The sequence below is a fragment of the Bos javanicus genome, chromosome 1 (assembly GCF_032452875.1).
Source record: "Bos javanicus breed banteng chromosome 1, ARS-OSU_banteng_1.0, whole genome shotgun sequence".
NCBI lineage: Eukaryota > Metazoa > Chordata > Mammalia > Artiodactyla > Bovidae > Bos > Bos javanicus.
In genome coordinates, this window is record NC_083868.1 from 58,958,990 (window position 1) to 58,973,355 (window position 14,366).

The window sequence follows — 14,366 nt, forward strand, 5'->3', positions numbered from 1 at the left end:
TTATTACCTGCACTGGAGTTGCCCTCCTTTTGTTGGCAAGAAAAGCTCTTCCCTGAAGTGTAATCACACCGCTGTCACTGGGAATGATTGACGTTAGGTGGAACAGCAATTTGCTATCTAATCTTCATTGTAATTCTAACCCTGTCACTAGAGATGCTTGTTCTGATTAATGAACTGGGTAACTCATCAGAATTCCTCCGCTATTTCCCTTTTGTCAGAAAGTGCAGTGATAATTGCATCAAAATTCTCAGTCATGGAAAAATAAACAATGAGTTGTAAAGAGGACAAAAATGTCAACAAGTTTACAATTTATTTTTGCCGAATGGAACTAACTGTGGTGCAACTAGTGGTCTAGGGGAGCCAACCAAGGACCGAAGGTTAGAAACAAAGGGCTCAGCTGACTCTTGGCTGCTGCCAGGCCCAAAGAAACAGACGTCCTAACACTACACAAGAAAGCAATCCTCCACATCTCTTTTCCTTTTGGAGGACAACTATCTTGAGGCAGAGGACCCCACAGACACTAAAAAGTGCCTGGAAGGTGGAGGGGAGGATCTTTCAATTTATTCATATGGTGTAGCACATTGATCTGCATATATTGAAGAAATCTTGAATCCCTGGGATAAACCCCACTTGATCATTAAAAGGTATATGATCCTTTTAATGTGTTGTTGAATCTTGATGATATAGCACTGAAAAACTGTACCCTATATCCCATCTTACTCCTGATTTGAGAAAATTATTGTGCCCCCCCCAACCCCTGAACACATACACTCTTATAACTACATAAATACATCAATGAAAAAAAGATCAGTTTTCAGCACTCAGTGCTAAGACCTGGATTTGCTGTTGGGTTTCATGGAAAAGCCTAAACTTTGACAACCAGTGCTATGTGAAACACTCACACTGGCTACAGACAAAAGGTACTTTTGTTATGGACTGACAGCTGTGGTGTCATTTTACTTCTGTATTTAATTTTTTCCCCTTCACTTTTTTTTCCCCCCTTCACTTTTAAACTTCAAAAAAAGAATAAAACCCACTTCATGACAGAAATTTGACAAACATATCCAAAAGCAGAATACAAGAATAAACGCCCTCAGTCAGCTTCTTCTGGAATTTAAAAATAAATTCCAGACATCAGATATTGTATCATTTCACCCACAAATGCATCAATATGTATTCCTAACACAAGGACATTTTGTAAATTCTTCTTAATTCTTCTAAGAAGCTTCAATCAATAATATTGCTGCAATTATCTAATTCAGTTTCACTGCAGAAGTAGCAGAATTTCAGAAAGCAATTGCTTAGTTTCATCATATTACATTTTTAACCAAGAAAACACTCTGGGATCTTTTAAAGAATGACATAGTACAGTCCATAATCTGACTCTTTACTAGGATAGGGCTCCTTTCCCAACAAAGCCTGTAACAATTTTCATAACCTCAAGTCTTCAGAGAAGGCCAAACTACCGGTCCCCATCATCTTCTCTTTCATCCCCTTCTAAACCTTCTTCCGTCTTCTACCCATCTCTACTCCCTGCCCATTCTCCCCACCCTAGCACGACTGTATCCTCCCCACCCCCACCCCTGGCAACTATAACCAAAAGTACAGTTTACCTCAGAATATATTAGACAAATGCTGGATCCAGCTCTAGTGTTGTCTGACAGAAGACAATGATGTGAAGTCATTTGTCCTCACCCATATGGTTCTTAAGATCCTTATAAATATTCACCTGAATGTCTAGTGTTCAGGGGAAAAAGATATTCTACTCTGTATAACTTAGAGAATGGGCTTTATTTATGCCAAAGACTCTTTTATTAACTTTTTAAAAAGCATAATCTAATCAACACTTTTAAAAAGATTTAAAAAAAACCACATGCTTCTGAATTTGAACCTCTTGGATCAAAATGGCATTTTGAAAAGCAAAACACCATTGCAATGTTTTGATAAATTGGCTCTCTCTCCCTGTCCCTTCTGTTAGAGGGGAGAGTAAGGAAGAGTATAGTAACAACTAAATACATAGCCTCTTTACTAATACCAACAAAATTTTATTTAGAAATTTTCCACTGAGTGGCTATATAAAGTAATACATAATAATGCTTCAAAGTCGTCCTAAAATGCACACCACATGCTACCCTTGGTAATAAGAGAGGAAAGTTACATGAATTCCAATATTCTTCATGTGTGTGCCCAACATTTCTCTTACTTTGCAGTTTTATATGTAAAAAGGCTTTTCTTTCATTTCCTTGTCCAAACATAAGACAACATTATCGAGAGGAGAACAGCAATTGCTATGTTTCAGCTCAGAAATGGTTGTGTTTCAGTGCTATGTAGCCAGTCCTGCAAAACTAAGATCTCTGGGAGGGAATCATGACGTATAAATGAGGTTCTTACCTACATTGTACAGGAGGCAGTGATCAAGACCATATCCAAGAAAGAGAAATGCAAAAAGGCAAAAATGGTTGTCTGAGGAGAACTTACAAATAGCTGTGAAAAGAGAAGAGAAAGGCAAAAAAGAAAAGAAAAGTTATGCCCATTTGAATGGAGAATTCCAAAGAATAGCAAGGAGAGATAAGAAAGCCTTCCTCAGTGATCAATGCAAAGAAATAGAGGAAAACATTACAATGGGAAAGACTAGAGATCTCTTCAAGAATATTAAGTGATACCAAGGGAACATTTCATGCAAAGATGGGAACAATAAAGGACAAAAATGGTATGGACCTGACAGAAGAAGAAGATATTAAGAAGAGGTGGCAAGAATACACAGAAGAACTGTACAAAACAGATCTTCATGACCCAGATAATCACGATGGCGTGTTTATTGCGCCACCTAGAGCCAGGTGACCCACCTAGAGCCAGACATCCTGGAGTGCGAAGTCAAGTGGGCCTTAGGAAGCATCGCTAGGAACAAAGCTAGTGGAGGTGACGGAATTCCAGTTGAGCTATTTCAAATCCTAAAAGATAATGCTGTGAAAGTGCTGTACTCAATATGCTAGCAAATTTGAAAAACTCAGCAGTGGCCACAGGACTGGAAAAGGTCAATCTTCATTCCAATCTCAAAGAAAGGCTATGCTAAAGAATGCTCAAACTATCACACAATTGCACTCATATCACACTAGTATGCTCAAAATTCTCCAAGCCAGGCTTCAACAGTACATGAACCGTGAACTTCCAGATGTTCAAGCTGGATTTAGAAAGGGCAGAGGAACCAGAGATCAAATTGCCAACAGCCACTGGATCATAGAAAAAGCAAGAGAGTTCCAGAAAAAACATCTACTTTTGCTGTATTGACTATGCCTTTGACTGTGTGGATCACTACAGACTGTGGAAAATTCTTAAAGAGATGGGAATATCAGACCACCTGACCTGTCTCCTGAGAAATCTGTATGCAGGTCAAGAAGCAACAGTTAGAACTGGACATGGAACAACAGACTGGTTCTAAATCAGGAAAGGAGTACATCAGGCTCTATCTTGTCTCCCAGCTTATTTAACTTATGTGCAGAGTACATCATGAGAAATGCTGGATTGGATGAAGCACAAGCTGGAATCAAGATTGCCGGAGAAATGTCAATAACCTCAGATATGCAGATGACACCACCCTTATGGCAGAAAGTGAAGAAGAACTAAAGAGCCTCTTCATGAAAGTGAAAGAGGAGAGTGAAAAAGTTGGCTTAAAACTCAACATTCAGAAAACTAAGATCATGGCATCTCGCCCCATCACTTCATGGCAAATAGATGGGGAAACAGTGACAGACTTTTATCTTTTTGGGCTCCAAAATCACTGCTGATGGTGACTGCAGCCATGAAATTAAAAGATGCTTGCTCCTTGGAAGGAAAGTTATGACCAACCTAGACAGCATATTCAAAAGCAGAGACATTACTTTGCCAACAAAGGTCCATCTAGTCAAGACTATGGTTTTTCCATGTATGGATGTGAGAGTTGGACTGTGAAGAAAGCTGAACTCTGAAGAATTGATGCTTTTGAACTGTAGTGTTGGAGAAGACTCTTGAGAGTCCCTTGGACTGCAAGGAGATCCAGCCAGTCCATCCTAGAGGAGATCAGTCCTGGGTGTTCATAGGAAGGACTGATGTTGAAGCTGAAACTGCAATACTCTGGCCACCTGATGTGAAGAGCTGGCTCATTTGAAAAGACCCTGACGCTGGGAAAGACTGAAGGCAGGAGGAGAAGGGGAGGACAGAGGATGAGATGGTTGGATGGCATCACTGACTCAATGGACATGAGTTTGAGTAAGCTCCGTGAGGTGGTGATGGACAGGGAAGCCTGGTGTGCTGCAGTCCAGGGAGCACAAAGAGTCGGACATGACTGAGTGACTGAACTGAACTCAACTCATGTCACAATCATAACATCAATGATGCCTCCTTTAGGTCATTATTATCTTATCCTCTAACAGAGATACTTAAATAAACAAACCAAAACCCTCGCCCCTAGATTTAAGATTTAGTGAGTGTCAGCCCATCCTTCTTTTTTTCTTTTACATGCAGGAAGGATCATAGATTTGTTTATCTGAAGAAAACATAAAACGCATTTCAGAACAGGGTGAGAATTAAGAAGGGCACTTGCTAAACAGTGTAAGAATTTCATAGTTAATCCCTTGTTGTTTCTGCTAATTAGCAATGACATGTGGATTGCTGAATCTCCCCAAGAGATTTCACTTCAAGATCAAAAAGAAAGTAGGGTACGGTAGAAGTAGAAAGTTTCTATATAAAAATAAGTGTTTTGACAACATAAAAAGACCTGTAACTAAAATGGGTGGGAAAGAGGTATGAACAGTGCTACACCTGAGCTTGTGTATTGGTAAGACAGCCTGCTCTGTTTCTCTCAGAGTCTATTAAATAATGTGGCCCAAATGTGATGTTAAGAAACTGTCTGGGGAAACAAACAGAAGCCAGAGTCAAAGCACAAAGAATACAGGAGTTAAAAGAGCCTGAACTAGAGCAACCCTAGGAAAAAGATTCTTTGAAGTCTTCCTGCAAATTACTTAGCTTGCTGTTGAATTTGTGCTAGTGAACCCTTTGGAGGGTGCTGACAAGAGCTTCCTGCTATCTCTCTGCTCACTGCAAGCCAGGTAGGCATTTCCCCTCTTTTTATATTGTGGTCATATTTCAGCTGCTGAGTATCCAAGCTTCATTACCCAAGGGCAGCTTTAGGCTCCTTCAGAGCCAGGCTAGTAACATGGATTGGGACCAACATAATGAGCCCAGATCAGATCAGATCAGATCAGTCGCTCAGTCGTGTCCGACTCTTTGCGACTCCATGAATCACAGCATGCCAGGCCTCCCTGTCCATCACCAACTCCCGGAGTTCACTCAGACTCACGTCCATCGAGTCAGTGATGCCATCCAGCCATCTCATCCTCCGTCATCCCCTTCTCCTCTTGCCCCCAATCCCTCCCAGCATCAGAGTCTTTTCCAATGAGTCAACTCCTCACATGAGGTGGCCAAAGTACTGGAGTTTAAGCTTTAGCATCATTCCTTCCAAAGAAATCCCAGGGCTAATCTCCTTCAGAATGGACTGGTTGGATCTCCTTGCAGTCCAAGGGACTCTCAAGAGTCTTCTCCAACACCACAGTTCAAAAGCATCAATTCTTCAGAGCTCAGCCTTCTTCACAGTCCAACTCTCACATCCATACATGACCACAGGAAAAACCATAGCCTTGACTAGACGAACCTTTGTCGACAAAGTAATGTCTCTGCTTTTGAATATTCTATCTAGGTTGGTTATAACTTTCCTTCCAAGAAGTAAGCGTCTTTTAATTTCATGGCTGCAGTCACCATCTGCAGTGATTTTGGAGCCCAGAAAAATAAAGTCTGACACTGTTTCCACTGTTTCCCCATCTATTTCCCATGAAGTGATGGGACCAGATGCCATGATCTTCGTTTTCTGAATGTTGAGCTTTAAGCCAACTTTTTCACTCTCCTCTTTCACTTTCATCAAGAGGCTTTTTAGTTCCTCTTCACTTTCTGCCATAAGGGTGGTGTCATCTGCATATCTGAGGTTATTGATATTTCTCCCGGCAATCTTGATTCCAGCTTGTGTTTCTTCCAGTCGAGAGTTTCTCATGATATACTCTGCATATAAGTTAAATAAACAGGGTGACAATATACAGCCTTGACGTACTCCTTTTCCTATTTGGAACCAGTCTGTTCTTCCATGTCCAGTTCTAACTGTTGCTTCCTGATCTGCATACAGGTTTCTCAAGAGGCAGATCACGTGGTCTGGTATTCCCATCTCTTTCAGAATTTTCCACAGTTTCTTGTGATCCACACCGTCAAAGGCTTTGGCATAGTCAATAAAGCAGAAATAGATGTTTTTTCTGGAACTCTCTTGCTTTTTCCATGATCCAGCAGATGTTGGCAATTTGATCTCTGGTTCCTCTGCCTTTTCTAAAACCAGCTTGAACATCAGGAAGTTCACGGTTCATGTACTGTTGAAGCCTGGCTTGGAGAATATTGAGCATTACTTTACTAACGTGTGAGATGAGTGCAATTGTGCGGTAGTTTGAGCATTCTCTGGAATTGCCTTTCTTTGGGATTGGAATGAAAACTGACCTTTTCCAGTCCTGTCGCCACTGCTGAGTTTTCCAAATTTGCTGGCATATTGAGTGCAGCACTTTCACAGCATCATCTTTCAGGATTTGGAATAGCTCAACTGGAATTCTATCACCTCCACTAGCTTTGTTTGTAGTGATGCATTCTAAGGCCCACTTGACTTCACATTCCAGATGTCTGGCTCTAGGTCAGTGAGCACACCATCGTGATTATCTGGGTTGTGAAGATCTTTTTTGTACAGTTCTCCTGTGTATTCTTGCCACCTCTTCTTAATATCTTCTGCTTCTGTTAGGTCCATATCATTTCTGTCCTTTATCGAGCCCATCTTTGCATGAAATGTTCCATTGGTATCTCTGATTTTCTTGAAGAGATCTCTAGTCTTTCCCATTCTGATGTTTTCCTCTATTTCTTTGCACTGATCACTGAAGAAGGCTTTCTTATCTCTTCTTGCTATTCTTTGGCACTCTGCATTCAGATGTTTATATCTTTCCTTTTCTCCTTTGCTTTTTGCTTCTCTTCTTTTCACAGCTATATGTAAGGCCTCCCCAGACAGCCATTTTGCTTTTTGCATTTCTTTTCCATGGTGATGTTCTTGATCCCTGTCTCCTGTACAATGTCACGAACCTCAGTCCATAGTTCATCAGGCACTCTATCTATCAGATCTAGGCCCTTAAATCTATTTCTCACTCCCACTATATAATCATAAGGGATTTGATTTAGGTCATACCTGAATGATCTAGTGGTTTTCCCTACTTTCTTAAATTTAAGTCTGAATTTGGCAATAAGGAGTTCATGGTCTGAGCCACAGTTGGCTCCTGGTCTTGCTTTTGCTGACTGTATAGAGCTTCTCCATCTTTGGCTGCAAAGAATATAATCAACCTGATTTTGGTGTTGACCATCTGGTGATGTCCATGTATAGAGTCTTCTCTTGTGTTGTTGGAAGAGGGTGTTTGTTATGACCAGTGCGCCCAGAGGACCTGCTAACTCTGGTGGAGCTTACCAGGGGCTATCCTGTTTCCAGTCAAGTCTATGCAAAGGCATGAAGAGTCTGGTCAGTGGGTTTTCCCCCACGTCTCAGTTTTACCTACATCCACTGGAACATTGAAATTAAGAGGTTCACTGACAATAAAGCACATGAATAACATAATCATATGAAAGGGGAAGCGGTAGTAAAGAACCAACCTAGGTAACTTTAGAAAACAATTTTGGCTGAATAAGGCTGAAAACAAAAAATAGCTGTATAAATATACACAATAACCAGTAAACTTGTTTCCACAGAAGTATAGGTTACCAATTCTAAAACTACTTTTATAGTATACAGGATTAAAATAGTTTTAAATAATTTAAAATAAAATAATTAAACAATAAAACAGTTTAAAATAATTGATGCTTTCAAACTATGGTGCTGAAGACTCCTAAGAGTCCCTTAGATTGCACAAAGGTCAAACCAGTCAATCCTAAAGGAAATCAACCCTGAATATTCACTGGAAGGACTGCTGCTAAAGCTGAAGCTCCAATACTTTGGCCATCTGACGTGAAGAGCCAACACACTGGAAAAGACCCTGATGCTGAGAAAAATTGAGGGCAGGAGGAGAAGAGGGCGACAGATGATGAGATGGTTGGATGGCATCCCTGACTCAATGGACATGAGTTTGAATAAATTCCGAGAGATAGTGAAGGACAGGAAAACCTGGCATGCTGCAGTCCAGGGGTTTTAAAGAGTTGGACACAACTCAGTGACTGAACGACAACAACAAGGGCTAAATAAATATATTTTAGATACTAAGTTCCAGGTATAAACAAGCAAGGGGGAAGGCTACACTAAAACCTATGATGCTGGATTAGGGTTGAAGTTATTACAATTATTTTAATATACAGATAGACAGATACAGAAAAAGTTACAAATAAGGAAGGGAAGAAGAGCGTGTCCTCTGTGTTGTTGTAGCAGAACTGGATGTTTCAGTATGAACTAGTGGATTTTAACGTGCATACACACAGACAGACACAGAAAAAAATATAATGTGCATGTATGTGTAGGTTAGTGTATGTACATTGATTTCCCAGATCTGTCTGCCAAGAGGGCCCAGAAAACATGATATCCCAGTAGCAGTGAGCACAGCTAGTAACCAGATCTTGGTTTCTAAATATTCTCCAACAAATGGAAGTAGAGTTCCAAGTAGAAGTGGTTGGTTACAGAGTTAGGGCAGGGAAAGTATAACATGAGCTTGGAATATCCTATGGTACCAGAAAGAAAGGATTTTGAAAGGGCAAAGGAATCAACCAGAAAGAGTTCCCAATGGCCAGATTAGAACAATTTGAAAAACAAAGTAAACAATAATATTAGAATATAATCCAAAGGATCAAGTAAATATCCTCAAGTCCATACTAATATAAATAGGTAACTGAAAAATTGAGTAAATAAATAAATGGGGAAGAAGGGACAGTTCTTCCTTCTAGAAGAATCTAAATGAATAAATGGAGAAAAGATGAGGGAAATACAAAATCATCCTTAGACAACTACCACATAAATTATTGTTACAGGGAAGTTACAATAAATGCTAAAATCAGTAAGTGAGTTTAAGGATAAACAGAATACTTGCATAGTTTCACAATATTTCCTCTAAGATATGAATTACAAAGGAAAAAATAGTGACTTTACAGTGGAGAAACCCAGCAGACACAATCTTAAGTGACTGAGGTTAATATCAACAGAAATAAGACATATTAACATTATGTGGAGTTCCCTGGCAGTCCAGGAGTTAGGACTACATGCTCTCACTGCTGAGGGCCTGGGTTCAATCCCACATTGAAGAACTAAGATCCCACAAGCCACATGGCACAGCCAAAAACAAAAACAAAGATTACGTACCCCAAGAGAGTTCCAGAAAAACATCTACTTCTGCTTTATTGACTATGCCAAAGCCTTTGACTGTGTGGATCACAAGAAACTGTGGAAAATTCTGAAAGAGATGGGAATACCAGGCCACCTGACCTGTCTCTTGAGAAACCTGTATGCAGGTCAGGAAGCAACAGTTAGAACTGGACATGGAACAACAGACTGGTTCCAAATAGGAAAAGGAGTACGTCAAGGCTGTATATTGTCACCCTGCTTATTTAACTTATATGCAGAGTACATCATGAGGAACGCTGGGCTGGAAGAGGCACAAGCTGGAATCAAGATTGCCAGGAGAAATACCAATAACCTCAGATATGCAGATGACACCACCCTTATGGCAGAAAGTGAAGAAGAACTAAGGAGCCTCTTGATGAAAGTGAAAGAGGAGAGTGAAAAAGTTGGCTTAAAGCTCAACATTCAGAAAACGAAGATCATGGCATCCAGTCCCATCACTTAATGGCAAATAGATGGGGAAACAGTGGAAACAGTGGCTGACTTTATTTTTCTGGGCTCCAAAATCACTGCAGATGGTGATTGCAGCCATGAAATTAAAAGACGCTTACTTCTTGGAAGGAAAGTTATGACTAACCTAGACAGCATATTCAAAAGCAGAGACATTACTTTGCCTACAAAGGTCCGTCTAGTCAAGGCTATGGTTTTTCCAGTGGTCATGTATGGATCTGAGAGTTGGACTATAAAGAAAGCTGAGCTCTGAAGAATTGATGCTTTTGAACTGTGGTGTTGAAGAAGACTCTTGAGAGTCCCTTGGACTGCAAGGAGATCCAGCCAGTCCATCCTAAAGGAGATCAGTCCTGGGTGTTCATAGGAAGGACTGATGCTGAAGCTGAAACTCCAGTACTTTGGCCACCTGATGCGAAGAGCTGACTCATTTGAAAAGACCCTGATGCTGGGAAAGATTGAGGGCAGGAGAAGGGGATGACGGAGGATGAGATGGTTGGAAGGCATCACCGACTCAACAGACTTGAGTCTGAGTGAACTCCGGGAGTTGGTGATGGACAGGGAGGCCTGGCGTGCTGCGGTTCATGGGGTTGCAAAGAGTCGGACACGACTGAGCGACTGAACTGAACTGATATTATACTGAGAGCGGACCAGCATCATTTCTTATTGTGTTATCACCAATAATGCATAATCTCAATCTAAGAAGAGCTTCGGAAAACCTCAAATTGAGAGGCATTCTACAAAATACCTGACCAGTACTCTTCAAAAATGTCAGTCATAAAAGAGAAGGGAAATCTGGAGAATGACCACAAACAGGAAGAGACTAAGGAGATACAGCAAGCAACTTCAGCATGAAACCACAAATAAAGTCCTGAAGCGGAAAAAGGACACTGGTGGAAAAATAGGTGACATTTTAATAAGTCTTGCTAATTGTACTTAATGGCATTTTTACCAATGTTAATTTCCTAGTTTTGAGAATTGTACTATGGTTACATAAGACGTTAACATTGAGGAAAGCTGGGTGAAGGGTATTCAGGAACTCCATGTACTATTTTTTTTGCAATTTTTCTGCACGTCTAAAATTATTTCAAAATAAAGATTCAAAAATATATGTTCAAATCAAGCAGAGTCTGTGGCAAAGTATAGATCATTTATTGTCTCATTTTTAAATATACCATCTGACCCTTTTAAAGTTGAGTAATTTGTTTCAGTAGGCCACTAATTTTGTAAAACTCTTTATATGTATCTAGAATTCATACCTAGCACTTCTTTATGAAACATATACAGTCAGCCCTCTGTATCTCCAAGCAATACAGCTGTGGATTCAACCAACTGTGGATAGGAAATATTGGGGGAAAAAAAATTCCAGAAAGTTTCAAAAAGCAAAACTTGATTTGCCATGCTGGAAACTATTTGCATAGCAGTTACATTGTATTTAAAACTATTTACATAGCATTTATACTGTATTAGGTGTTGACGTGGAACAAACAGACTGCCAAGTATTACTCCAGCAAACTCTGGGTTTATTTGGAATCAGTAGAGAACTGTAAGTCGGGATCTGTACCCATGGTGAGCCATGTTCAAGTTCTTTCATAGCCAGGGGAGAAGAACTCTTACAGAGGGGAAGATTATGTTGGGAGGGCTGTAGTAAGCAGAAAGTGCTAGTCGTTCAGCCGTGTCTGACTCCGTACGACCCCATGGACTCTAGCCCACCAGGCTCCTCTGTTCATGGGATTTCCCAAGCAAGAATACTGGAATGGGTAGCCATTCTCTTCTCCAGGGAATCTTTCTGACCCAGGGATCAAACCCCAATAGTAAGCAGAGTTCATGGCTTTTCATTGGCTCAGTTCTTGCCAGGAAATAGTTTATCTTCTTTGGGCTCTGCTATTGTCACAGGGCATGAAAGCTCCCCCTGCTGGTCTCCTGGACTCTACTTAATTCAGGTTTCTGTTTATTTTTTACATAGGTGTTCTAAGTAATCCAGAGATGATTTAAAGCACACAGAAGTACGTGAATAGGTTATATGCTAATACCACACTATTTTGTATAAGGGATTAGAGCATCTACAGATTTTGGTAAATACTTGGGATCCTGGACCAATCCCCCTGTGAATACCAATGGATGACTGTATCACTTCTTGCATAGTTGGACTTGGATGAAATTAAAAAATAATGTTATGGGAAACACACATCTTATCCATCCCTCACTGGCTGGAGCAAAGCATGGCCCTTTGCCCTGATGTCCTCTTAAGAGAGCCCGCTCTACACTTAGTTCCTTTTCAATGTGCTTTCAGAAATCTGAACTGTTACTGCAGGAGGACACATTAACTCCATTCGTCTCATAGAGGACACAGCATTGAGCAGTCTTTGCCAATCTTTCCCAAAATGTTAATCCCAACTCTTAATATCTCCTCCTACTATGCTTTTCTTTGCCTATTCCTAAAGCCAAAACTCTGGCCAAACTCTTGTTGTTTCACGTTTGAATAGTTATGACTTCTTGCCTGACAGTCCAAAATGCTGCCATCAAACATGTCTAGCTCTTTTTTTTTTTTTAAAGAATTGCTTTGACTACTTTATTTTCCCTCTCATATCTTAGTTATCCATGTCATATCCAAATGCCTGCTATTGATTTCTGGGGCCTTTTTAGTCTATCCTAGGGGCAACCCACTCCAGTGTTCTTGCCTGGAGAATCCCAGGGACAGCAGAGCCTGGTGGGCTGCCGTCTATGGGGTCGCACAGAGTCAGACACGACTGAAGTAACTTAGCAGCAGCAGCAGGGCTTCCAGGTGGCTCAGTAGTAAAGAATCTGCCTGCTAAGCAGATGCAGGTTCAATCCCTAGATAGAGACTATCCCCTGGAGAAGGAAATGGCAACCCAATCCAGTATTCTTGCTTGGGCAATCCCATGGACAGAGGAGCCTGGAGGACTACAGTCAACAAGGTCGCCGAGAGTTGGACATGACTTAGGGACTAAACAACAACATTTATCAAGCTCCCGCAATCTCTTCCTGACGTTCTTTTCACTTGTTAAATCCATTCATTTGTACATTCATTCCATTAACTTTCACTGAATTTCATCAATGCCCAAGGCCATGGGGTGGCTGTTGGAGACATAAAACATCGGTATTTGTCTTTTCTCATCAGACCTCATTTAAAAATGTTCCAAGGAATTCTTTTTACCTGAAACATTGTAAGCCCCAAATTTATATTGCCTTTGATCCTACTTTATTGAAAAATATTTCTGTCTAACTAGCCTGGGGAGGATGCGCAGTAGTCAATAAAAAATTGGCCAGTTAATTTTACAAAAAGTGGAACTAAAGAAAGTGATAGAAGAGCAAAATAAAACACATGCCATTAAAAGTAGAAGCACCGATATATTACTGTTTAGGATTTGAGCTACCAAAAGGCAAGTAACTTTCTGAATAATTCTTCTGAATAAAAGTTAAGACTATCAAAGTGGAAGCTATGCTTGCAAACTGCCAGAGATCTACATTAGTACTTACACACTACTCCAAAAAGGGTAATTTAGAATAGACATCCCAAATTCATACCCCAATTTCGCAGGATCACAAAGAGTATGTAAGAATAGCCCCTGAATAAGAGATCAAAATGCTCCCTTATGTACTAAGTCAGTTGGGTAGCACAGAGCAAATGGTGTGGGCAGTTCTGGTATTTGTAACAAGACTCAGCTGGGCTCAGTGTTACACTGTCACATCTCTGATGGAGCCCTTTGTCATTTATGCTGCAGAATGCTGAATAAAGTGATGTTACAATTCCTACCTGGTGATTTTCCTTGAAAGTTTGTATTAATAACTCTTTCAGCTTCTTCTTTCTTTCTTTTGCCATTTTTTCTTCATCAAGAAGAATATGAACACTTTGAAACGTGCCTTTCTCTGGAATTTTTGGAGCATTTTCTTGCTTCTTCTTCTCTCTATTAATAACAATTAAAAACTACATGTATGAACAATAGACTTGATTAGAATCTATCACAGTGGAATGAACACTGAATTTTCCATCAGAAGGTAGAGAATTTTAGATCTGGGCCTAAAATTACAGAGTGAGTTTTCTGAGTTAGTTTATTCTTTTATAAAATACAGTTAAATGAAATAACATTGTTATACTGTATTCTGCAAAGTAGAAAACCTTATAGAAATTTTAGTAAAGTGTATTCATTGAGTTTAACATTGAATAATACTGATCAAAATTTGAGAGATAACAACCATTAGATATGCTCTGATACAGACATGAGTTCTCTCTATTTTCACAAGAGGAGATAAAACAGGACCCTCAGGTAAGAAAGGAGTGAGATTTTTATCATAAGGCTTTTACAAGATTTCTAGGAAGAAAAATAATAAAAGAATCAGGTGTTACTGAATAAGGAGAGAATATAATTATATTAATTTAAAAATAATTGAAAAGAGAAAAAATAGAACATAATAACAAAGA

At 39.9% G+C, this 14,366-nt stretch overlaps 1 protein-coding gene across 3 annotated transcripts in view; it reads right to left on the reverse strand.

Annotated features, from left to right (window-relative positions):
- Positions 1 to 14,366, reverse strand: part of CCDC191 (coiled-coil domain containing 191) — a 98,896-nt gene that overhangs the window by 62,749 nt on the left and 21,781 nt on the right. For all 3 annotated transcript variants that reach the window (XR_009738307.1, XM_061427093.1, XM_061427089.1), the window contains exon 7: positions 13,701 to 13,851. Coding sequence is in view for 2 of the 3 variants with exons in the window: in XM_061427093.1 (XP_061283077.1) it covers positions 13,701 to 13,851 (151 nt within the window). In the remaining variant the exon portion in view is untranslated. The remainder of the gene's footprint in view (positions 1 to 13,700; positions 13,852 to 14,366) is intronic.